The sequence below is a fragment of the Amyelois transitella genome, chromosome Z (genome assembly GCF_032362555.1).
Source record: "Amyelois transitella isolate CPQ chromosome Z, ilAmyTran1.1, whole genome shotgun sequence".
Classification (NCBI taxonomy): domain Eukaryota; kingdom Metazoa; phylum Arthropoda; class Insecta; order Lepidoptera; family Pyralidae; genus Amyelois; species Amyelois transitella.
The window spans coordinates 99,579-124,920 of record NC_083535.1 but is presented as its reverse complement, the minus strand read 5'-3'; the positions used below and the strand labels follow the sequence as shown (position 1 = coordinate 124,920).

The 25,342-nt window shown below is 38.0% G+C and overlaps 1 protein-coding gene across 1 annotated transcript in view; it reads left to right on the top strand.

The window, feature by feature from the left end:
- Window positions 1-25,342, top strand: part of LOC106130509 (epithelial discoidin domain-containing receptor 1-like) — a 72,674-nt gene that overhangs the window by 25,965 nt on the left and 21,367 nt on the right. Inside the window, exons 8-10 of the mRNA XM_060953707.1 lie at window positions 3,973-4,285; window positions 5,108-5,211; window positions 12,933-13,027. Of these exons, the coding sequence (XP_060809690.1) occupies window positions 3,973-4,285; window positions 5,108-5,211; window positions 12,933-13,027 (512 nt within the window). The remainder of the gene's footprint in view (window positions 1-3,972; window positions 4,286-5,107; window positions 5,212-12,932; window positions 13,028-25,342) is intronic.

Sequence of the window (25,342 nt, the reverse complement as noted above, 5' to 3'; positions counted from 1 at the left end):
AAAGTCCACGTATTAATAATTATCTACAATAAATTCAATTTCCCCATACTATTATATTAAGAACGCAGAACTGTGTTTGTTTGTTATCTCTCCGTTTCCCAAAGCCGAACTACTGAACCGGATCTTGTAAAGTACAGATATAGGGTATAGATACTACAAACAAAAATATCAGTGTTGCTTGACACGACTTCATAACACTATAATGACACGATGATATAATTTTCGGGGAATATCCCAAATCTTTGATTTTCGCTTCAAAGCGACCACTCCTTGTTGCGTGCCGTCCCGCAATTCGACACGCCGGTCACTATCAAATAAGCGCAGTGTGCATTACTGTGTCCCGAGCCTGTGACGACGGACGCCCGAACTCCCTGATAGAGATGCCTGATTGCGAATGAGAACGTTTATAAAGCCGCGTGCTCACTACGGCGAGCCGGTAAAGATTCCATCGCACATTCATTCGGACTGTTAATTTGCTAGTTGGTCTAGCACAGGCTTTGCAGTTTCGGTGATACGGGCGTTTTGCGAATTCAATCATTTTAAAAGCTCGGTACTTGTCGGATCTTCAGATGGTTAGCTCAAAATTTAGCTTTTAGCAATGTCACATTTCCACCCAGCTATTCTAACTCATAATTAGCCTCTAGTATGTCTTAGGAGTCGCATCAGTTTGGCTAAATATATGACTAAAATTTATTTACTACACTATTTTCATGTAAAATTAATTTCAAAAACGTAACCACTTTGACTCCTTCTAATATCATAAACACAGCTCTCAGCTATGTCTGACGCGGTAAGAGGTACCTGCCCTACTTTTAAAAACCAATATTTCCTCTTCGGAGCTGGTACACGGCGCAACCACAAAGAAAATAATTATAATTAATCTGTTTGTGCGGGGCTCGGCACGGTTTCTCGAGGCGTGTGTCGTGACATAAAGGATATTAAAGAAATTTCATCGGCATCAAAGGCAGTGGATGTATCAATTCCACATTAAAAATGAAAAGTCTGTGAAGCGGCGCGGGCGGCGTGGGCGCTCTCGTTATAATAAGGCAGATTTTCTTCCCGTAACAACTTTCAAAGCTTCAACACAGACTTGTAGTTCAGCGACTGAAACATCCGCGTCGTGTGTTACACGAGAGGAAATGAATCTAACGAGTCTTCAACTTGTTTACGTTTCATTGAAGAACTAACTTCAGGATGTCGAAGTTACTTTCGTACACTTTGTTCTAATTAATTAAGGTTTGCTTACAAATCCACTCGGGTAAAACTATGTCCGGCGGGAACCACCGCAACTTATTTTTACTTTCACCGTTACAATTATAGTATAAACCTCATTTTCTTTCATTCATTTGAAAACTTGATTTTGATCCATAAAAATTTTGTTATGATTTTGGTGATTTGAGGTAAAATCAAATAAACAATCTACATCAAGAACACATGGTTTACAAAAGTCCGTGCAATGGATCCCTTAATTTGTTTCTAGGTGATGAACTTGCATCAATGTGAAACTTATTCAATCATGAATAACTATCCACTGCGGGTATCAATCGCTGGAGCGACTGCAACTCGCACAAGACTAATTGTTCGGGCCGGAATAGAACCCGGGAACTTTGCCACCCGGCACTGACGCGGTTAGCAATCTGTCGTAACTTCTGCTGCAATTTCTATTACCTCTCCCGACGCCATCATATATTAATTGCGCGACGGAGGCCGGCTGATATGTGACTCGATTGGGTTATTACGTAAATTTAGCAATCAGCAAGCCAGTGTTGATGTCTGCGACGCCGGCCGTGTTGGGAACTGGAATTGGGCATGATTGCCAAATCGAGGTTTACATTACGAAAGAAGTATGCAGGGATTGTGGTATTGTGTAGTATCTGCCTATCTCCCCGGGTAAAAGGCGTGATTTTATAAATGTTCTTATGCTTATATTATATTAAAGTTACCGATTAATTCTTTTAGAGGGAATTTATTTTAATCTAGACTTGCATACCTATAGAATTGCATAATAAAGAAAGTATTTCTTAAGAATATGATATTCTACCTTCACTATTTTATCGAAAGGAATTCTTAGTGGAATTTGCTTTGCAAATGGCGGTACCACCTACGTCGTCGCTATAAATAATATAAAGGTGTTCCCGTTTTTATCACCACGCTCTTAGCGACAAAACATCCTGTGTACTCTCTATTCAGATTCTGAATACGAATGTAGGCCATTACGTTATTGAGAGATGGATTTCAACCTAAACACTTCAAAGTAAACGCTCGGCTCTAGGCTTTATAAGTACAACGACATGACGGAGATCTAGAAAGTCGGAGGCGATGAGCTCGGAAGTTCGTTTGTTATTGAGCAAATGAACAATAATCCCGGCGCCTGTTGACCTGAGATAGCTGACACTTCTCAAATTAGAAATTAGGAACAACCGACTTGGCGAAGTCGAGTCTGGCAGCCCGCCATGCGCCCGCTGTGTGAATGCGAGCGTACTTTTGCTAACATTACAAACTAGGTTGGAAACATTCACATATTTCCGATTTGACTTTCACTGTTTGCATCGCGCCTAGCCAGAACTATTTTAAGAAAATATTCCAGACAGATTAGATTCATAATTGCATTATACAGCTTCTTCTCTCCCCGTGCAGATCGTAAAAGTCAATTAAGGAAAAATCCAATAAACTTGGTACTCTTTTGTTACGCGATCCCCACCAACTTGTTAGTATCCAACTAAACATGGCGAAGTCTGATCGAAACTGTCGGCTCTGTTTAAGCCGTCTGGCATTAAGGTGTGACATAAGCAATTATGTATTTATTTTAATTATGACTGAATATTATTTTAAGGAGCTTTTATAATTGTTGAGGGTACATAAAGTAAGAAAGATTTGTTGGGACCTTTGTAAGTAGAAATCTAAAGACTCTGCCTGCCCCTACGGGACACTTTGAGGTCACATCAGTTGTTGAAAACTCTTTTGATCCTCTCAATTGCTCGAACTCAAAACTCAAGCGCTGGAAATGACTATTGGATCAAACTTGTTTTTAATTTACATTTGTTTGGAAGTTCAGCGTTCTGGCGGAGCTGTAATTATAAACTTTAATTGTTTGCTGAAACCTGAAACTAAGATTTGAAGAATATCTGTGTTGCCTGAAGCTCTGTAAGATTTTTGGAAATTCTTCTCTCAAGGACAGATTCCGCTCGATATAGGCACTGTTAAATTATCGAAGCCCTTGTTGTAATCCCAATCAGTACATAATTCAATGATGGTAAGATGTGATGAGATGGTTAGATTCATTAAAGCTTTATTCCACTTGATAACCGATTCCTAAAAATTTACTCTCTCTCATCTTTGCGAGGTCTTGGTTGCCCCCTCCGCCGACATGCTTCCGAATTCTCTACTTTTACCGGTCATCAGTATTGGATCAAATATCTTTATATTTATCCAAAAAATGGCAGATGGCATACGGCATAACCACAATGAGTAGAGAGGTATCCCGCGGGAACATGCCACCCGGCCGAGTTCGCGTGCCTTTGTGGCCCAACAATTAGTTCTGCCGCCGACACCTATTCATTTAGCTGCATTGTCCCGCTTCCCGCCGCTGTTCCCCTTTTCAATAACTCCGCTATCAAGCTGCTTTCAGATCTTCAAAAATATTGTCCCACTATCTTAAGTAAAAGCTAACGAAGCTTATTTTATTTCAAACTGGCTTTGTAGTACCGTGTGTACTGGTGTAAGTGGCGTATCGTGTATCAGACTACTAATAATTTTATCTCTCACATTCGCGTATTCTAAGAATTTTACCATGTGGTGCTTTGGGGCCTGGTGTCGGCTCCCGCGACGAACGTCTAGTTAATATCATAACTGATTGAGATATGTGGAAATGCCCTTACATTTACTACATTAACCATAATCATGCATGCGGTCCCTCCAGGTGGGTGGGGATGGTGATGGTGGTGGCTAACAAAATAATTTCTTTACCAACAGTGCCAACAGTCGTAAACGCATCCTCGGAATTCCTAGAAGAATACTACCGCACCGACACCCCGCCGTCGTCTCGGAAGAAGCGGAACTCCTCCCTGAGGGTGTCGGTGGGGCTGGCGTGCGGCGCGCTGGTGGGGGGCGGGGCCTTCATCGCCGCCGCCGCCGTGCTGATCGCCAAGCGCACGCGCCGCCGCATCCCCAACGTGCTGAAGAAGCCGTTCTGCCCGGCCCTGCGGCACGGCCACGCGCGCAACAACCGCCGCGCGCCGCGGCTGGCGTTGGCGCTCGCCAATTGCCCTCCGATCCACATGTTAAGGTGCGCTTACACTCAACTTTACCGTTATATTTCTATATGATGTGGTTTTAGACAGGTCTGTGGAACTAGGGTAGCTTATGGTCTGGTTATTGTAAAGGATGTTTTAAGTCGAGTCGAAATTTTTAAGATATTCTTCTTCTTTCATTTTCCTTTGCATCTCGTACAAACTTAGTATGTACTACTACATTTTATTATATTTTCCATTATTATTCGTGTACGGGATTTAAAAACATTTTTAACTAATGGATATAAAATTCACTTTAATAAAATATTTTTGGAAATGGAATATTTTCTCGTAAACGGACGGGCTTTGGTAAACCCAACATTTAATCCATATTGATTTTTAGAGTAACATTACAAAATAATGTATCCCGCGAGATTAAAATACTGTTGCTATAAAAGAACTCCATTACTAAATCCCGAATAAAACATTTTTAATCCATAAAAGCAAATATTGGTACACTCAAAAACGAATATTGATACAGTAATATTTATATAGTTTCGTTTTCAATATTCAGTCAGAACTTTTATTTAAAGTTGATTGCAACTATTATAATCCAAACTGGATCGAGTTCCTGTTAACCTGACTACGGAGGATGGAATTACATGAGAGTCGCTTCATACAAGGACAAGTTTTATCCACTCCTGAAATATAGTTATTAGGTTACCATGTGGTCATTAGAATATGATGTGTGAGTAATAGCCCCAACCTCTGATATTCCGTGGCCGGTGGTACCTACACTTACGGGCAAATAAATAAAAATGAATCCTTCATTTTTCTTTTTGGCTTCGAGAACTGAAATGTGTGTCTGTGTGTCCCAGGCCGGCGGTGGTCGACGAAGACTACCGCGAGCCCTACAACATCTGGCGCGAGACCCTGGGCCGCCGGGACAAGCGGGAGCTGCACGACCAGAACGAATACAACGGTAAGTCCAATTTATTTTATTGTCCACGTTGGTGCCCACGGAAGACCAGCGTTGTGGGATATACCACGACAAATGCTGAGGGCCATTTTGGTACAAAAGTTGTTATAGATTAAGGTTTCTGTTGTTGATATATTATTATGTATCAAATTAACATTTTTTCTTTCTTTCTTTCTTTAAGTCAAGCAGCTCACTGTTTCCAGCTATTCCTTTTATAGACTTCACTTTCTTCTTCCTTGTGTCGATGTTCTGAAACAATGCTTAGAAAAAGGTTCATTACTTGGCGTGTATCAATTGATGCTGATTCATGGCAGTGTTACTTTAGTAAGAGACATCTTTCATAATACAGTTTCATTAGAGATTCAGTTCTATTAGAGCACCTTTAAAACTACAAACTAGTTAATTAACGTTGCAAATGTTCACTGATATTTCGGCAAAAAAAGTATCGCTGAAGGATTTGGGTTTCTAGGTATAGAAAAATTACACTTTATTTTTTACGGCTGACTACAAGTTATGTTGCACGATGAAGGAGGATCACTTTTATGTCATCACTTCTCGATTGAACTCTACCTATTTATTTTATTTTATGAGGTAATAATTTCATGAATGTGAATAAATAGATACCTTAACATTGATAAGATTGGTCAGTTCAGAATCAGGATTATTGTGTTCTTTTAAGAACTGTTTCTTTTACGATGACCCTGTGGTCATACCAACAAATTCACATCCAAATACTATCTTAATTTCCTCCAGCACTTAACTTTTAAGGTAAAATTTTCGAAATCAAATAAAAATGTCGGGGAAAACATAAAAGCGTTGACAATATTTGCTCCGAGGCCACCGGAACGCATCGAGTTTTCATTAGCTCTCGACACACCGCGCCGCACTCCAGCAGACGAAACAATGTCCGCAGATGAAACAGAAAACAGTAATAAAGTCAGGGATGTTTAATCCGTGGGGTCTGGCCCTAATTGTAAACATACTACAAATGAACAAACTACTGGGTTTTTTCTCTCTCCGTCTAAACAGGGGCGGCCCCGGACGGACGGTACACAAATTATTTGCCTTTAATATTATGCCATCCTCGACGGGATTACGATAAAAGGATACTCCAGTCCTTAAGTTAATTTAAAAACACACTTATAGATAAGCGCGTCGAGTTCTTCTTACGCGATTGCTGAAGAAAGTAGCATTATGTTACAAAATTGTGCAATAAACTTCATTTAATTTCAAGTGTAAGTTGTAATTGCGATTGACACACACAAAAAGAACCCACTTTGGAGAACTATCACACAAACATGGAGCATTATTCATGATTCAGTCTCCAACTATCACGCTCATCTTATTAGAACTAAGTAGTTTTAGTTACATTGTAAACATTCAATTATTGAGAAAAATATTTGTTTCTCTTTTCAAAACTGTAGGTAATTTAGCACGTATTTCTACCACACAGATGTTAATAAGAACTGTACGTGTAATAATAGTACCCGGGGGTCGCTCCCTCGCCGCGGCCCGCGCCCTCCGCGGCGGCGCGCTACAGGATACATTACCTCGTGTGCTGTGATGCCTGAGGGCTACATCAACCGTGTCCCCATCAACAACAGCTTTATCTTTTGTTTCTAAACTAAATAGAAATATATCTTTACCAAGGAAGCCGTCCTAATTTTTTTTAATTAACCTTCCTAAAAGTTTATAATAGAGTGTTAAGTTCTACCTGTGAGATTTATACCATACGCGACAAAATTTGTTAGCGTTTTAACATCCAAAAATAATATAAATTTTAGCAAAAAATATATAAAGTAAATTCCCTTTTACCGAATTTGATCTAAATATTACGATCGGTTCGTGAAATTGTAAGGAAATATTGGTAAACAAATTATTCCGCTTTCTTCGTCCTCACAAACTTTCGCATTTATAATATCAGGGCCAGGATAGGCTTATTTTCCCTCTCGGGATTCAGGGACTTAAGAACATTAAGGGAAATATGGAAACGCCGATATGTTATTTGTCAATATATTGAGTATTCAACGTGAAATTTCAAAGAACGAATAGTTGACAGAACATCTGAAGCGTACACTTTCTTTCGAAGGAACTAGCAAATTGGCTTGTATTTAAGAATTATTTTTACTAAGATACTCGAGTAAAGAAAAAAAGGAAGAAATAGATAAGATACTCGGAGTATAATCATTGTACTACTTAATAAGTAATGTAGGGTCTTTCAATTACTTACGTTAGTAGTTTTCCTGTTATACTTGGACGTTCCTTGATAGCCAATTTGGTTCGTTCGATGAGTTCCGCGGCTCCTCACTCCAGACACGTAATATATCTGACTCCTGTTAATTAACCTATTTTGCGTACTCACTTTTGCAGACTCTTTAACAGTACAACAGAAGAGATTTTGATGGACTCCATCAAAAGAGACTATACGCAGTTTAATAAATCTGAAAGGTTGACATGTTTGCGTAAAGTTTGGGTTATTAAATAAATGTAAAAACAATCGCCACTTTTATTTGCTGTAAGAAACGAGAATATCCGGACGAATTATAACAAAGATTAGAAATTAATCTCGGATTCGAAAGTGGGTATAAATAGCATAATTTTGTAGGCCCTGCAATCAGTATTGACCTATGGAAAGTGATTATTTGATGAAGGTGTCGAGCGCTCACAGTCGCCCGCTAACAGAGCAATATTCACGCGGGAGCTGATGCAATGTCTACATGTAACAGACGTGTGCCGTCCGTCCGGGCGTCGATGATTATTGTGTGCAATCTTGACGGCATTTGCATAGTTATAGAATCGGCGATAGTGACTGCGGTGTAACGACTTACATTGGCATTCATTGGACCACCTGGTCTTCTAGTTTCAATGCCCAGGAGGGACTTCGTGTCGACAATTTGAAACCTTTATTTTATTGGTCCAAAGACTGATACCAAGTTTTCTGGAAATACCGAAATAATACTCAAATAGCTATTGCCAGAAGTATGTCGTATATTGATGCCCGAAAAATCTTGCTTTTTTTAAAGTGAAATGCTTATAAAAAAAGACAATACTTATATTATGGCTAACTTTGGACTGTTTACAATATTCATACAAAATTTGATCAAATTCAGACATACTGGTCTGAATTTGCCATGACAGCGCATCCAGACCAACTTTCACAACCATAATATTATTATAAAAGTTGGTAATACTTTGTAAAGTCTACAATATCTGGCGCTCATTTTCAAGTTCGAAATTTTTAAACCAACATTATTCGCAAAAATTTGCAACTGAAATAATTTTAAGTACTTTATCTTTTACTTTTGGAGGGTTTTAAACCAAGAGTATGCAACCTGGGCGGATTCTGTAAAAGCCGATAAGAGCACTGAGCCTCGCTGGCGAGCCGCAGTGAGGAGTGGGTCACGCGGCGGCACTGCGGCGGCCGGCGCGCGTTGCTAGCCTTTTGTTTTGTGGACTTCTTCAATTATTTTCATATATATTAAATTAATCTTAATAAAAAACTACTTAAAATAGGTATAATTAAGAGATACTTAGACCCATTTATAAACATAAAATGTTTAGATCAAAAGATCTTCAAAGTCAGCCATCATGCACAAAATGCTGGCCGCGTTGCTTTTCTAAAATAGCTAAACGTATTTTACAGAAATATTAATTTGATTAAAAGCAAACTATTTTAGCTGAGCCTAATTATCAAAGCTTTAGACATTATAATCCAGTTAATACATTTAACTGTATCATTGCATTGCAGTAGCCAGGAATTACCGAATGTAAATTGTATGTTATGTTATTTTATATTATTTCAACATTATTTACTTTTGGCATCTGCAATTAGAAGGCAAATAGAAAAATACTCAGTAATATGTTAGTTAAAATAAGGTTTACACGCGGGTTGCGTGTCCTGCCTCGTTTTCAAAGACCTAAGAATCGCTGTAACGATGCTATGACACTAGCAGCGCCCCGGGCGCGGGTCCTCACTGCCAGCTCTCCCCGGGAGCCGCCTAATGATCCCCTAATGAGCGTGCCTTTAAAATGCTGCCCAGGTTTTATAGGAGCAGGTAATTTGTGAACTCTAGTGCGGTGGATGGCGCAGGAATTTTCTTTTTTTTTTTTGCTTGTTGTATTTTCGTTTCTTTTTTTTTTCTTGAGTAAGATGCCTACTGACTTTTAAAGATTCAGAAAGTACAGATTCAGTTCTATAATTATTATTTATTATCATCTAATTTTCTTTATTTTATCTTTCTCTATCTCTTTCTTTAAATCTTTTATATTTCCGTGTCCTTAATTGTTTTAAAGTATTTTAATAATGGTTTTAGATCTGTTAATTAGTTAGTCAACCTTAATCTATTTTACGTTTCAACGAGATAAAGAATAACTTTAAATATTAACACCAAATATTTGCTTTTATATTTAGTATAAAATTTAAACGAGTAAATCAAATATCCAGATGAACAAAAGCGAACAGATTTAAGGCGAATACAAAGCGAAGGAAGATCCGATAAGTAGATATTGTGCGGTGCTGCTCCGCCCTGTTATCTGCGGCGCTGCTCATCTCTCGTGGAAATATATAAATATCATAATAAACATGGCGGAACAATGCCGGACGTAAGGCCCGCCATCTTACATTCCTTTTCAGGATGTTCTTAAGTCTAGTATGCGGTTTGTTTATGCTTAATTTGAGAAATAAGTAGGTATTTGTGTTGAGGTAAATAAGAATCTTGACTTCTGGTTTTCGAGAGAACGGAATAATAACTCTCTTTCTATACAAAGTTTTTGGTACACAATAGGTCTTAAAACATAATAATATTTTTCCATTTTCTTGATAAATTTTTAATTAAATTCCCAATTAAACAAAAAGATCCTAAGTTTCATCGGCGGGTTCCTTACACTGCATCTGTCCATTACACTTATAAACGTGCACTTTATAATGCATAAGTTAATAAGTGTCAAAGTTAGGGATCAGCATTAAGAGTGCCGGCGGAGTAACATAGTAACACATAGTAGTATTAAAGCCCGCATTCCGTCGGCGTGTACATTAAAACTGCGCCTGGAGCGACAGCATTCGGGAACATTCGGGACTCCGCAGAGTGCGGGCAAGGTGCAAGCGAGTGTGATTGCGTTTTTCTTTTCATTATATTCCTTCGCCACGACACTACAAGAAAATGCGGCGTTGAAGTCAACAAGTATTTAACACCGTTAGTGATATTAAAAGGAATTACATTTTTTTATAATAAGAATGAATATGTGCTAAATGAGTACCTAAGAGTACATTTTATTTAAAAACATCAAGATGGAACAACACCCACCTCTTAAGTCATTTAATTAAAACTATTCTTAAGCATTATTAAAAAAAAATGGTTACCAGCACTTCGCCTAACAGAACAATCCCAATCGAGCCTATCCGTTAGTCGCCTTTTACGACATCCATGGAAACGAGATGTGGTAGTCCTATTCCAAAATGCCGGGAACCACACGGCACGTATACTTAGTGTGAAACATCATTTTACTTAGTAACATGTTATTTGACAAACTATGTTTTTTTCTTTAAGTAATTAAAAATAACGTTAGTTCCAAGTTTTGGTACACCGAGATATTTAATTTCCAAATGCCAACTAAATGTCCGCACATTAATTTCTCGACATAACTTCTGGTGCAGTTGGGGAAAAACGCAATTACAAAATAGCTTCGCCGTCAGTTCGATTATTTTTCAATTTGCGAGATGAAAAATAGCAATAGCAATAAATAAGTTAATATTTAGGTCAGAGCCACTTCAGCAGCAGTGCCTGGGCTGCAGCGCCGCGCGCTACAAAGCAAGGCTTGATACAGACATTATTAGAAATATGCTTTGATGTAAAATGACATTGCTTGCCTGTATGACATCTAATAGGTAAATAGTTTTAGCTCTGAACAGCCGTTGTGTCATACTGCTTTGTAGATAAAACTTCATCCGCGATCTTATCTCGACAGATGAAACTACTTTGTAAAGTTTAATAAAAATACATGCCCCTTTTAGTGTAGAGAAGCCTAACTTTGGTTGCAAGAGCCAGGCAGATTGTTTAATATTAGGGACAGATTACACAGATTGTGTTAGCGCCCAAGTAGGTTCCAGACTTGTATTACGAGATACCAACCCAACAATACTTTATTATACAAAAATACTTAGATAAACATCCAAGACTCAGGCTAATCAGAGAAGTTCGTTTCTCATCATGCCCTATCATCAGTCTGTACAAGTATCATATTCAATGATGACTTGACTGGATCTAACCTGGAGACCACATTAACATATTTCCACATTGCGAATATATTCTTTCAAAGCGATCCTTCTAATACTTAAATTCAGCAGTGTGTAGTAGGGTCGTACAGTCATGCATGAAACCTCACCTATGCCGTAACCGCCCGCTTGCCACGATTCCTGCGGGCTGCTTTCGCTTCTTATTCTTATTTCACGGTTTTCATTCTTAGTCTCCTTGTACATATGCTTAGACAACTTGCTTTCACTCATCTTCTACACTTCTTCAAAGTAACAAATTTTTATTTTTACTTGCAAATAATTTCCTTTTCAAGTAGCCGTAAACTGCAACAGAAAACTGCACAGTAATATAAATCAAAGTTATCTCGGCAAGTTTGTTTAAAAATCAAACACTTTCCAAAATGCAGAAGTCGTTAGTCGCTCAACTTCCGCTGATACTTTGTCGGCGAAAAATAAAGAAAACTATAATTTCACCTGAACGAGTTTGCGGTGTGCTTTCAAAGTTCATGTCGGAAGCGAACTTACTGAAAAGTTTGCTCCTCATGCTAGAAATAAATCTAAGACTAATAACTTAGCTTTCCAAACTAGATAAGCTGATTTAACGTGATATTAAACCAATCATATTCTAGGAAAATGTTCAACAACAGATACTTATGTCTCAATAGGACATATATAATACAGGACAATATGGGACAGGCTGAACTGAATACTCTGTAGCAAAATAATTGAAACTGTTTCATATTTTTCGGTAATGTTCTAAAAAGTGAAGCTTACTAGGTTTTGAAAATGTACATATCAAAAATATGTATCTACGATAATGTATAAAATAAATAGGTCACAAAATGAGATTAATGGCGGGCGATGTTGTTGTTATCTAAGTAAGCGCACTCACATTACACGCAATAAACCCGCAAATACACACTAACTCTGGTTTACAGCGCCTTAAATTATTCACTTGCGTCATCTTATTTCCGTATTGGCGATAAACTTTAGTGGCGAGTCTTCAACGGAGATCTTAAGAAAACCGATTTTATATTACTTGGCATAAACTAACATTATTATTTTAATACATCATTTTAGGAAATTTTAAATCTTACCGCGACCAGCTGCCAGTAACAAGAGCCGAGTTATGTACATTAGTTTTATGGCGTACCGATGTCCTTCCCGCGCACAAGGCAGCTGAATGTGTAACCACGAACCGAAAAGACGTTAGGCTTGAAATTACCGCGGAGGTCAGACAGAAGTCGCTTCGTGTAAAAACTGGTCTGAGTCAATCCGAAATCGTGGCCATAGACTCACCCCGGTCTCCTCGTCAGACCCAACCGGGACTTACCAGCGGAGGAGGATTTATTTTCGGAATTTTCATTGGAATGGGTAGAATAACGATTTCACACATCTTGATCTATTTAAACCCAACACCACTCTAGCGGTTTCTTTTCTGACTCTTGTGGTAACCCTCACGATTTGTTCTCAGAAATATGCGAAGACCCGGAGTTCCCGCGGCCCTACATGATGAAGCGACCCGACCCGCACGAGAGCTTCTACGCTGCCACTGACATCATTCACCATGTGAGTACCTTTTGTTGTAGCCAATAGTATTCTGCGCCATTTCTATTTTAAATATATTCCTAGGATGTTCATAACGGTTGCGGAGTCCTGCAGCAAGAATCATCTCTGGGTTATATTTCTTCAATCGCATCACAATGCATACCTGTAAGACAGGACGGGGATAAACAATATTCTTGTTCACAAGTGCTATTAATTTAGGTAGTCAGTGAAACAGAGAGGAAAATAAATAAATAAACACGATTGGGATTCAACATAAAATCACTAGTCTTGGCAATTTGACGAGCCGTGAATTATAATAAATAATATTTCGGTTGTCAATAGAATATATGTATATAGAACGCAAGCGCGATTTTGTTTTCGTCTGTAGCACGGGGTGCTTCTTACATATTTCTTCTATCTCCCTCGACAACAATGATTATGTTCATACGCAAATGCGAAAATAAACTACATTTACATATATACATTATTTAATTACCTATACATTAATTAGATTGCTGATATACGTCACACCAAATATTCATTAACGGTTGAAATTGAATTTGCAATTTCCAGTGTAATCAGGATGCAATTTTCGTAAGCTGATCTGTCTGTCTGCGATTCTATAACATTCGCCTAATTTGATATGTTTGTTTGGCGTGCTTAGAGAACAGGGTACAGGCCGCATTTTAGGTAATTTGACGTATAAAAAAATATATATTTTTAAACATACACTTTATAATATGAACATCGATGGGAAAGTGATTGAGTCATTTGATTTGCCACTGATGATGATGCCACTTTAACTTTGTAACAATGAGGGAGATCTTGTTTAAGTGATGCTATTAAAGTACCAAGAATTACACGAAAAATAGTATTGACAACTAACAATAAAAGTGTCGAGATCAAGAATATAAGCGTCAATTAATTAACACGAAGGTGTCCGGTGTGAGCGACAGGCAGGTCTAACAATAATAGTGTTCACTTCTGAAGGCAAACAATTTTAAGAATATTGGTCAGCCTTATCATAATAATGGTAGTTTTATGAAAAATAAATTACACGTGTCGCTGCAGACAACGGCTACTATCTCAATAGTTCTCGATAAACAAGGCGGTGTAACGGGAAGGTGGTGATGTAATGTGGAGCATACTGGGTCCCTGTGCCGGCTGATTTCCCGAGGGCGCCGGGAACCGCCGATTGTTCGTTAATTCATAATGAGTGCAGCCCCCCTTATTCTATCTGTAATTGAATTCACAAATAGCTGTAACGTCATGACATTCGATCCCATTTGGGTCACGCTGTGATTTGACCGACTTTAATAGTCCTTCCTTTGTGTAGTAAAGCGGTCTCGATACAAAATACCAGGCTATGGGTGTGTTGTATTCTTCGGACGAGAATGCGAATGCCGTGTTGTTTTATTTTTTGAACACTTATTTTTTCTTTTAATGTTTAAGACTTTAATTGTCGTGGCTCCGCTCGCAGTCAACCATTTATAATAATAATGGAATCAGTCAGTAACCGAAGAGTTTTATATTTAGAGATACAATGCTCAGCTGGTCACGTGATGCTCGGTACTCGAATACCAGTATTTATGTTGGTAGCACCAAGAGAAGAGTTACCCGAAAGCTTTCTACATATTTATCAGTATTTACAACTTAATAAAGCTTTCAATATAATTAAAACTGAGCGCTGAATACTTTGAGTAATGAGCGTAATAAGCGTAATGAGCATTAATATTACGGACGCGGCGCGAGCTTATTTTTGCATTAACAAGCAAATATTACAGTTTGAGCGAATTTAATTACAACGTCAATAATTAACTTGTGATGTCTGGTGATACGCAGCTCGTATCATTTCATTTAAAGCCATCAACCGCTTTTGATTAATTGGATTAAACAAAAATATTTTACAATTAGTATTGCCAGAAACTTAATGGAGTTATTTGTGATCTGAAACTCTAACGTTGAAAGTCAGTTCGCCAAGTAAATAGGAATACGTAATACCTACCTCTAATTTGGTTCATTATGTTCAGAATAAATTATCTTCTGCACAAATGAGTCATACCTTTTAGACAAGGGTTCATGTGAGGTAATCCAACCGCTTAAAACTTGAGCAAATCTTTTTACATCTTAAATTAACATGTACATTTACATACTGCCCCAGTGTCCAGCGGACCCTGAGTTATCATCTGACAAAGCTATCGGGTTTTTGGCAAATGTGTGTGATTTTTTCTGATTGGTTTTGGTCTTGATGTTTATTTATACCTTAAATATTTATTAAAAATTAGGTATCGCTAAGTAAGTGTCTAACATCACTAGTCCTAAACTATGTTTGGCGGTCAAAAAAGTTCTTTTCAGCCATAAAAACTGCGACAATAACTTCACTTTACAGTGTACATTTTGAAGAAATTCGAAATTGTTCAAAACACGCGAATGTCCTGATTCGTTCAACTTTTAGAACAGCTGTTTAAAATTCATAATTTTATCAGAATATTTAAATGACTCGGCGCGCTCGTAAGCTGGTGTTGCGGTCCCGCCGACGCCGATCAATTCTCCGGCTCAGAGTTATAATGAAAATAAAACCGAACAATTACTCCGAGTATTATAGCTATTTTACGCAAATAAATATAATAGCTTTTTTACCTGTTGCTACAGGAACGCTTACATAAAAAATTGAGATTACTTGAACAAAGCTACTGTCGCGATTTTTTAATAATATATGACATTAGAAACTCTAATACCACGGCTCGACCACAGGCCTTAGCAACCTAGCTGTATTACTAATTACAAATAAATTTAATAGTATAACAATTTAACCTTAAAGTCTGAGTCAAGATCCATTTACGAGAGAAAATTAATTGAATTCGAGTGAAAACTATTCAAATTTCGGAATAGTTGATTCAAACCTGTGACTAACTGCGTTGGATCTTGTAGCTGTCTCGTACTGGCCGGAATTTTACTAGTTTTTGTTCGCAAATGTCTCTTTTCGTAATAAACATTCTTCAGATCAAATATTTAATAATTTCATATTAGAAAAACTGTGACAAATATATAAAGTTACTTTAAAAAATCCATACTACCATGTAATGCCATACTTCATAATACTGCATATAAAATACTTGACTTTTGCACATATTGTTTTGAATTTTGTTTAGAGCTAGATCGATCTGTCTTATTAGTTCCGTTTATATTTATAACTTTATATTCCCAAGTTTCCCATCACTGAGATTTGTTAAGCCCGCAAGGGTAATAGACGTGACTAAATGTATGTTTGTATTTACTAGCGTCAATTTCTCTTTTTTTCATAATATTTATTAAAGGTGGCCACTTCTAACCTTTTTGAATTTGATGCTTAGTTTGAGTGGTTATGTACGAGTATTTCTAAGCATTTTCATAAATCGTTTGTGTTTTTCCCTTTATAAGTAAGTGTTATCACGTGTAAAGCATATAACTCACACCTGCCCCGAACTGGCAAAACATACGTCGGAGCAAAGGAAGTGCACAAAACAAAGGTGCCCATTGAGGTGGCCGCACAAACCCGGGCGCTGTCCTGTCCCGACCTGAGGCCTGAATACACTTCAATTAGACCGATGTTGGCGGCCATCACTCACGCAAATAGTTACCTGAGGACTTAATCTGCACAGAGCACTGCCCGGCGCACAGATGTGATCAAACTTATTGTTCTCGAGCATCAGTCACCATTGGTTAATTTAGAACCAACATTTCGGTGTACGGCGTGTAATGGACTCACATCTGAATTGATTACTGTAATCCAGCCAGTTTTAAAGACGTTTTTAAATAGCTCTAGCATTTTTGTTATGATAACGTAATTGAAAGTAGGCATTGAAATAAAACAGATTGATATTACGATCATATACTAAAAAGTGCTATCTAAGTAATATCTATCTAAATAGTAAGATCTTATGATCGCGGCAAATAACTTCTGCCTACCCGTCCGCGAAATATCCGGGAATGAGTAATTTGCTCATCATACGTCATAGTATTATACATCAAGTATAATACGTGCCTATCAAAACCCTCTCTGTTTGAAAACTTGTATAAAACAATACAATAGCTTCATTCTTTCTTAATTAACCATAAAAAATAACTACTTAGTTACTATCGTCGCATGAACTAGAACTTCTTGTCGGAAACGGTTTTCTATTTTAGTCGCCGGCAAGCGGCGGTAATCTCGGTTTCAGCTAATTGACTATTTTAGGGCCTAATAGAGTTAACGCTATCTCGTTTGATTAAACATGTTACGTTCCCTTAGTGGGTGTCGCCCGAGAAGGTGGCAAGCGGTGATCGTCTTTTTAACTTTAGCAACCGGCTTATTATACAAGGGTCCTTTTAAACAAATGCATATCTGGTAAACACATTTCATAAAGAAAATTTGGGTTCTTATCGTATTTTAATTAACTTAGTTTCCATTGTCAGAATATTTTACTTGAAGCAGATATCCAAAATTAAGAAAAATATGTTTGTATTTTTGTTTACAACGAATCATCAAACTATACGGAACCGATTCGATTTACATGAAAGTTGGCATAGAGATAGATTGACCTTTGGAATTGACACATAAGTATGACCCCGACGGCCCCCTCCACGAGCAACAAGAGTCTGTGTCGGGGCCCTCAAGTTTAAGTTCACTTGATCGATCAAACATCGCATAAAACAAAGCTACTTTATTCATTGAAAATCCTAAAATAGCTTATCCTCGGGCAAACTCTAATAATTAATTAGAAAAACATCAGAACAATTTAAATCATTACACGTAAACATGAATAAACAGAAGGTTTGTTTATTATCGTCTTTGATGCCCCTCCCCGAGCGAGTCTTCCTGATTTGTCCGCAGTCGGCGGGGTGAGCCGCCCGTTTACAATTATTATACTTAGTAGTTGCATACAATAGTAGCTCTAAATGTACATCAAAGGCCATGTCAAAAACAACAAAGGACCTTGAGCAGTGTCTCGGAGCGCGCAGGCAGGCCGCTCAGATAAGCTTCAGCTTTACGCTCACAAACGCGGCACAAATTAATAATTCTTTGACTAATTTCTGATTTGTATGTGAGAGCTGACTTATAATAGACAAAACCTCAATCATTGTAAGAAAAATTAAGTCTAGATTTATAAAGAATGTATGAGTTTATAAGTAAAAAAATAAAATAATAATAATTCTCAATTTGATTTGCCCTGACTGAGGTGCTCCATAGAAAATGTTTTAACACATTTTAAATAAAACGTGAATTGTTAACAAAACATCTGAAATGAATTTCCACTCAGTGGATATCAAAACACCTCATTATTCCTACGAATCCACCTTCACCGTGCATACGGAGAAACTTGAGCGGGCTGCTGGCACGTCGCTTACTGCCGAGCGGCCGGTCCATTTGTTAATTAATTTCACGTGGTTGTTTCGCGAGCAAGCGCCGAAAACATTCCCGTAATTACCGGGTTCGAATCTCGTAACTTGCCACCTCGGTCGGGTTTTAATTTAATAACAAAGGAATTTCTCCGATAACACAAACCGCATCGCGTGATCGACGCATATTTCAGCCGAAATGAGATTTAATTACATTGTACATGTTACCTTGACGGCGGCTGTGGCGCGGCGGTGGCTGGCTGGCGCGGTCCCGGGTTTGAGATGATCAAATAGAAAGATGAATGGCAAGTCTACTTTGTCCTGCTACCAAGTCTTTAATTTTCTGAAGAAAAGCTGTAGCTACGTGGTTTGTCAATCACTTACTCAGTGGCTCATTGGTATAAGTTCAATAATAATAATGTATTATTGCTTAAGTATAATCAATTAGCTTTTACCCGTGATGATGACGATGCATGATAAGTACCACTCAGATGTTCCACACTATATGTATAATAATTTCATGTAGACCGATTCAGTGGTTTCACTGTGAAGAGGTGAACAATCAAACTCACTTTCTTTATAATATTAGTACATAATATTAAAATAATTTGAAGTCTCCATAGATTCATCGCAATTACAAATTTCCTCTTTGACACATGCTTTATTTCAATAGCATTTTTAAGTAAGTACCACAAAACTATCAATACTCTCCGGCAACCCCAAAGTAAATATTGTAAAACCGAATAGTGAGCAAACATTCGGTCCATTCCCTCGTATTTGCCGCGACCGCCGTTAAGTGATATCATATCCAAAATCAACATAGTCTCCATTTTTAGACGTTGCATTATTTTAATATATTCGAGCGAACGTATCTTTGTTGTTTTAGCCTACGGAATGTCGGAGTTGCATTCCAAGCGGAGTAATTCTGTTATGAAATTGTTGGCGAAACAATTTTTGTACACATTCACATGCTTGACGCGTGATTGGAATCATGAACGATATGGAAATTAAAATATACACATATAAGTTTTTGTGATGTTTGAGCGCCGGTGGATGAACGGTTAACTCGCCGGCTGAAAGGGGTGAAGTTTAAATTCTATTCACAGGTTTATTCTGTCGCAGCCGTCTCTTTTTTGAGTCATCTTTAAATTTGATTGCTAACAGGTGGACCTAGTTAAAAGTAAAATCTTGACACTCAATCTAGAATCTGGCTTCAGGCGGCCCTCAGGTGTGCCGCTCGTTGTGTTCTCTAGCGCCGGCCCGCGGCCGCAATCCAGGTGTGCTGGAGTCAGGTAATGCGAAGCAACTGCTATCCGGCCTCTCTGACCACTTGATTTCGGATTATAGTCATACATTTACCTGCCTGTGTGAGTGATTAAATTATCCGGAATCAAATACTTTGATGCTGGAATGCTCTTCATACGGCATCAATTTGTTAAGGACAGATTTCTCATTATTCCGTCGAAATCCCTGGGTTAATGTTACAAGCAATCATTGAGACTGTAAACAGAGCAGTAAACAAAGGAAAATAACGTTTTCCTCTCGCACGAACCAATCAAATACCACACGTTCCGACGGTTTAATGAAATATCTAATCTAACAACAATTAGGCGACCCACCTGCTGCCGCTGTAATTGTATTTATTAGCCAACCAGCCTAATATATTTGATTTGATCCTTCGTCTTCCAAATTAATATACATAATAATCAGCGGGGCATTTCGCCCGGGGCAATTAGTTCAGACCAATAACATGATCCCGGCGCACGAAAGGCGGCAGGTAGACGGAACACGCCACTGACTAGCTACTTTAATAGATAATGTAAGTGGCCATTGGTGGGTTGGTTCGAGATGTTCATCGACATATTCCAAATTTAAATCGTTAAATTAATTTCCAAAAAAATTTCAACAAATACGTATGCTTTTATGACCAAAGTTTTGTGATTGACACCTCAAAACAATTCAAGAATTTCGGCTCTGTTTACCCCATTAAAGTAATCACGCCATGATGTATGTACGTAATACTCGATGTAGGATATCTGCTCTTGCCGGGAAGTGGTCGTTGTGGGAGGTTTCTGTTCCATCTACCACATATTTGTTTGCTCGACCTCGATAAACTAGTCGTATACATCATATATGTGTTAATGAACTATCGGTCAGCTTTGTACCTCAACAAACAATATGTATTAAACATATATGTAGTAATGAAGTATCAGCTTTGTGCCGCGGTAAACAATATATACAATACACGTATCTATGAGCAGTCTATTTGTGTGTCAGTGCCGGCGGCCGCTCCAACCACCGCTCTGAGCACCCCCGCACCCCGAGTGGCTCTCGACTTCTGATTCAATACAGACCACTACATGCAAATCAAACCCGCCAGATTGCTTAATTAACATGTTACCTGCCAAATTAGAGACTATTAAATTATTTATATTAAACTAAAATACTCGTAGGTATAATTTGATGTCAACAGAGTTATTCTTTGGTTGCCTCAAAACAGACCTCGCGTTGCAATATCTCAAAAACTACTTAACAGATTTCGATGGTCCACGAACTTAAAAATTATGTAGACAGATCGTACATACGTTATAAATAATTACAAGCAAACATAAAATGTAATTTTGCCCCCAGTCGACCGATAGAAATCCACGTTAAGAGAAAGAACACTATGAAAAGCTTAAAATGTGTATGGCACGGCACATCAGGGAAAGCTGCATAAAATCAATAGTATCCACAAGCAAATTCAAATGCCAAAGCGAATCATTTTTCAGGAGCCCGCGTCGGCCAGGTATAACTGCTTTATAACTCCGCCAAAAAGGAACCTGAGCACGGGGGGCAGCGCGGAACATCGACAGTACAGAAACAAATGTTGACACGAGAACGTGTAAACGTTCTACATACAGGGTGACATTTAAAACAACTGCATCCTTTTAAACATAGACTATACCCATGCTTCTGAGCTGTTTGAGCCTATTTTCATTTAAATTAAACGTCATCATTTTCACATTTAAAAAACCCTCAAAAACTACGTCACACGCTTTATTAAAGACCAATACTACAAAAAGAAATTAAAACTAAACATGTAAATAAATGTCTGAAAAATAAATTATTTTTCTAGTATCAACTATCAAGATCATGTTAAGTACAGAGTTGTCGAGATCGCTCAGCTGAATGAATTGTGTCGTTGACCTCTGAATCTTACGCGTCGCTTTTCCACCTGCCGGGGGGATATGACGTATTTAGGATCGTGGATTTTGATACTTTTAATTTTTTTCTTACTTTCTGAAATATGAACCGATATTTTTCTTTTAACGTTTTTAAAAATCCATTAGATGAGTACACTTAACAGTTAAATTTATGCAGTTGAATTAAATGTCAACCTGTATTTGTGTGTCTATTATTAATTAAACTTTGCACGCAAATTTAAATTAAATGTATTCCTTCCAACAGTCTCAAAGACCACATTTAGTTAAATGGCCTAATGATGCAATCGAGATTAAAATAGTCCGAGGCTTCTAGTTCATTGCCTAAATGAAAAATTTCAAGTTTAGAAGCATTTTCTTTGAGAACTAGCTGACACAATGATTTTCTTTACAGGCTAAAATATTCACTTTTTTAAATAACCACATTTATTGGTACAGTGTTCGGTTCTGGTTATTCTCGATACTTATAAACTTATATGTTGTAAAATATTTTAATTCACCTTCTATTTTCCTGCAACTAAAACAACCTAACCTCTTAACCTTCGATGTTCTGTGTCAAAACAGAGACGCATTTTTCAATCCATACGAAGCCAAAGCAACGGTAATCGAAACATATTACGCTATTCTCCTCGCCGGATTCAAAAAGATGTAAAAAATGTGCACATGTCGGGGGGTGCGGGGCGGGCCCGGGGCGGAGGCGAGCTCGGCGACAATAAAACGATATTACCATTTGATTCGGATTGTGTTAATTTAGCGCGGGAAACGACACGTGCCTCGGCTAATGAATATCGGATTTCATATATCATTACGTACGTGACGAGAATGGCGGCCGGGAATTTAGTTTTGGTCGAGAAGTTTGCAGAGCTAGTTGCATTTTATTATTTTAAGTTGCAGCTTAAAATGTCAATGTGGGTTATTATTTTGGTTATTATTTTGCAACTCTGTAGGCGTTTAATTGTAATATTAACAGTACATATGTAATTTTCATTTTAGAGTAAAACATGTATAAATTCGCATTATAGGTACACTTCATCACGTAAAACTTACAGAGTAAACAGCTGTCTTCACCAGAGTTAACCTTAATTGACAATAAATCTGCTATGTTACATCGCGTAACAGCAGTTTTTCCTTCTCTATTTCAGCGGAAAATACTGTTGTTTTTATCCGACTTCCTTACAATTTTATCTACAAAAAAACAGAATATTCTCCTTTCATTGAAATCGGCAGAAGAATTTAACATGCACATTTTGCAAACGAAGTTGGGTAAAAATAGACATGCATGATAATGATCAATTTGTAACTCAGCCGCCGCGACTGCTCGCAGTATTTCACATATTTTAACCGAATTATAAAATGAGCGGAGTGCCGTCGTCGAGGTAAAGTTGACGAAACAAAAGTTAGATGTAATGGCACGCAGTTGAAGGCACGCCAGGTACACCCGACGTCGGAATTATTATCATGTTAAAAACTATTTAACTCCATGGCTTCACTCTGTAGGAACAGGAGCAAACTTTAAGTGTAAAGTGTTGACAGCAGGCCATCCCCTACTGGTTATAAAATTCTCCAATTTTATGTGTCCTCATTAAATGAACTTCTTGCAGCAGGGACAATACTAACTGAACTGCTTTTCAAAAAGAAACCTAAGTTTTAGTCCGATTGTTGATTGACCGACTGATGTGTCAACGCACACACCAAAATACTAGACAGATCGAGCTATAATTGGCTTAAAAGAATTTTTGAATACTCCCGCGGGAATGGGAGGTAATGACAAATTTTGTGTTTTACGTGGGCGAAGCTGCGGGCGCTCTCTAGTTTCTTTATAAAGTTAGTCTATTTAACCCGTTTTTTCAAGATAACTTCAGTACTTATGTAGTTTCCAAAGACTTCTGAAAAAAAATCTTTATTCTGTTTTTCCGGACAAAATGACATGAGTTGATCGCAAAATTTTTTATGGGGTTTACATCCCATTTTTCACTTCAGATTTCTTCGAAAAGTTGCTTAGAATGATCTTGACCGATTTATTGAATAGGTTTGAGAATCAGCCAACATATATTTTTCATACCCCTTAATGATAAGGGTTGCCCACCCTTAACATTTTTTAACTAAAAATTATTTATACGGCAAAACAATGTTTGCCGCGACAGCTAGTAGACCATACTTTCTCAGAAAATTTGACTGGTGTTAAGAGAAAAAAAAGGCTCTTGTCGTGATGCCATTTTAAAATCGTGTCACGACATGACAGTACGCGATGCGACAGCACGCGACGGAGGTGACGTCATCATGACGTAGCTCGGTTCACTAGCCAATGCGTCACGACGTCATAAATTCTCCCGGGGAACTAATATTACATTATCAACCAAGAAGAATTACAGTAATATTAGATCTGTAATAATCTTATTGGTCGCTACTCGAGTTTGCAATGTAAGAACTTAATCATTTAGGAGGTATTTTTCGCTTTGCAATTTACTTATTTTTTTAATGAGCACTTACATTATAAGTATAATTTATTAATCTAGAATACCTGGGTATTCAGAAGCGTCGATTAAAAAGTCTGTGCGAAGTTCTAAAAGCGATAATAAGATTAACGAAAGTGTTAAAGTAGCCGGTTGTGTAAACGCTTTTAATTGATTACAAATCGGACGCCGGGCAAAGTGGATCGACAAACTAGCGAGGCTGGAACACGTTCGCTCGGAAGCGCACTCTCCCGCGGCGGAGCTCGGAAGCGCACTCTCCCGCGGCGGAGTTCGGAAGCGCACTCTCCCGCGGCGGAGTTCGGAAGCGCACCTGCGGCAAACAAAATTAGAGGGCCGTGTGCAGGCGACACCTCCGCGGCCGGCGCCGGGTTAATGGCCGCTGCTACCTGTGATACTTACTTACCTTTCAAAACATCACTAATTACTTTTTTCTCATTGTTTTTGTCTTTTCAATGTTACCGCCCCGAGTTTCAGCTGAAGTATGTTTTCCGCCTATAGTCCCTTTTTAATGTTAACCAGGCTTACTTTTCTTTCTTAACGTACAAATGGGATAAATATTTTAAGACCAAATTTCTGGGAGGAAAAGGTCCGTATAGTTATATATATATATATATTTATTTATATCATTTTAGAAAAAAATAATCAATTTATTTTTTAGAATCTATATGTAACCGAACAATAAATTTTAGTGAAAAAATTACGGAATAAACTTTCACAAGCTACGGTTACTCGAAACTGCTATCAATTTCCATCTGCTGCAATGTAACTCAAAAAAATACACTCGAAAAGTGCGATCACCCATAACTACGGTAGAAAAAGCAAGATATTCAGAGCGGAAACTATAAATGTTTGCAAAACCTGATCCGAATATCCGGCAGCCGATGTTTTAGGATCGCTTTGGAAGCCCCGAAAAACAAAATATTTTATTTAGCAGAAAAACCTTTGGCGCTGCCGTCGCGACACACGCCCACGCCCGTACATACGATACCACAGCCTCGTGCGTGGTCAAGGTTATCATTAGGTTTAGTGCAACTTTTGAAATTAAAATACAACGAATATAGTTTAGAACATTTATCAATCATAGATTTCGCCCGCGATGTTCTTATGGAATTTCGAGATAAATGTAGGGGCATATTTGTTAAAGGCTTTAACCCATAACGCGTCCTAGTTCCTAACCGAGGCACTAACGTAAAACGGCACGAAGCGTCCTAGTCCCTAACCGAGGCAATAACGCAGTCTGTTGTCTTTGGTATTTTTTTTCAATCATTTAAACAAACTCATCATTTAATTGCATCAAATGA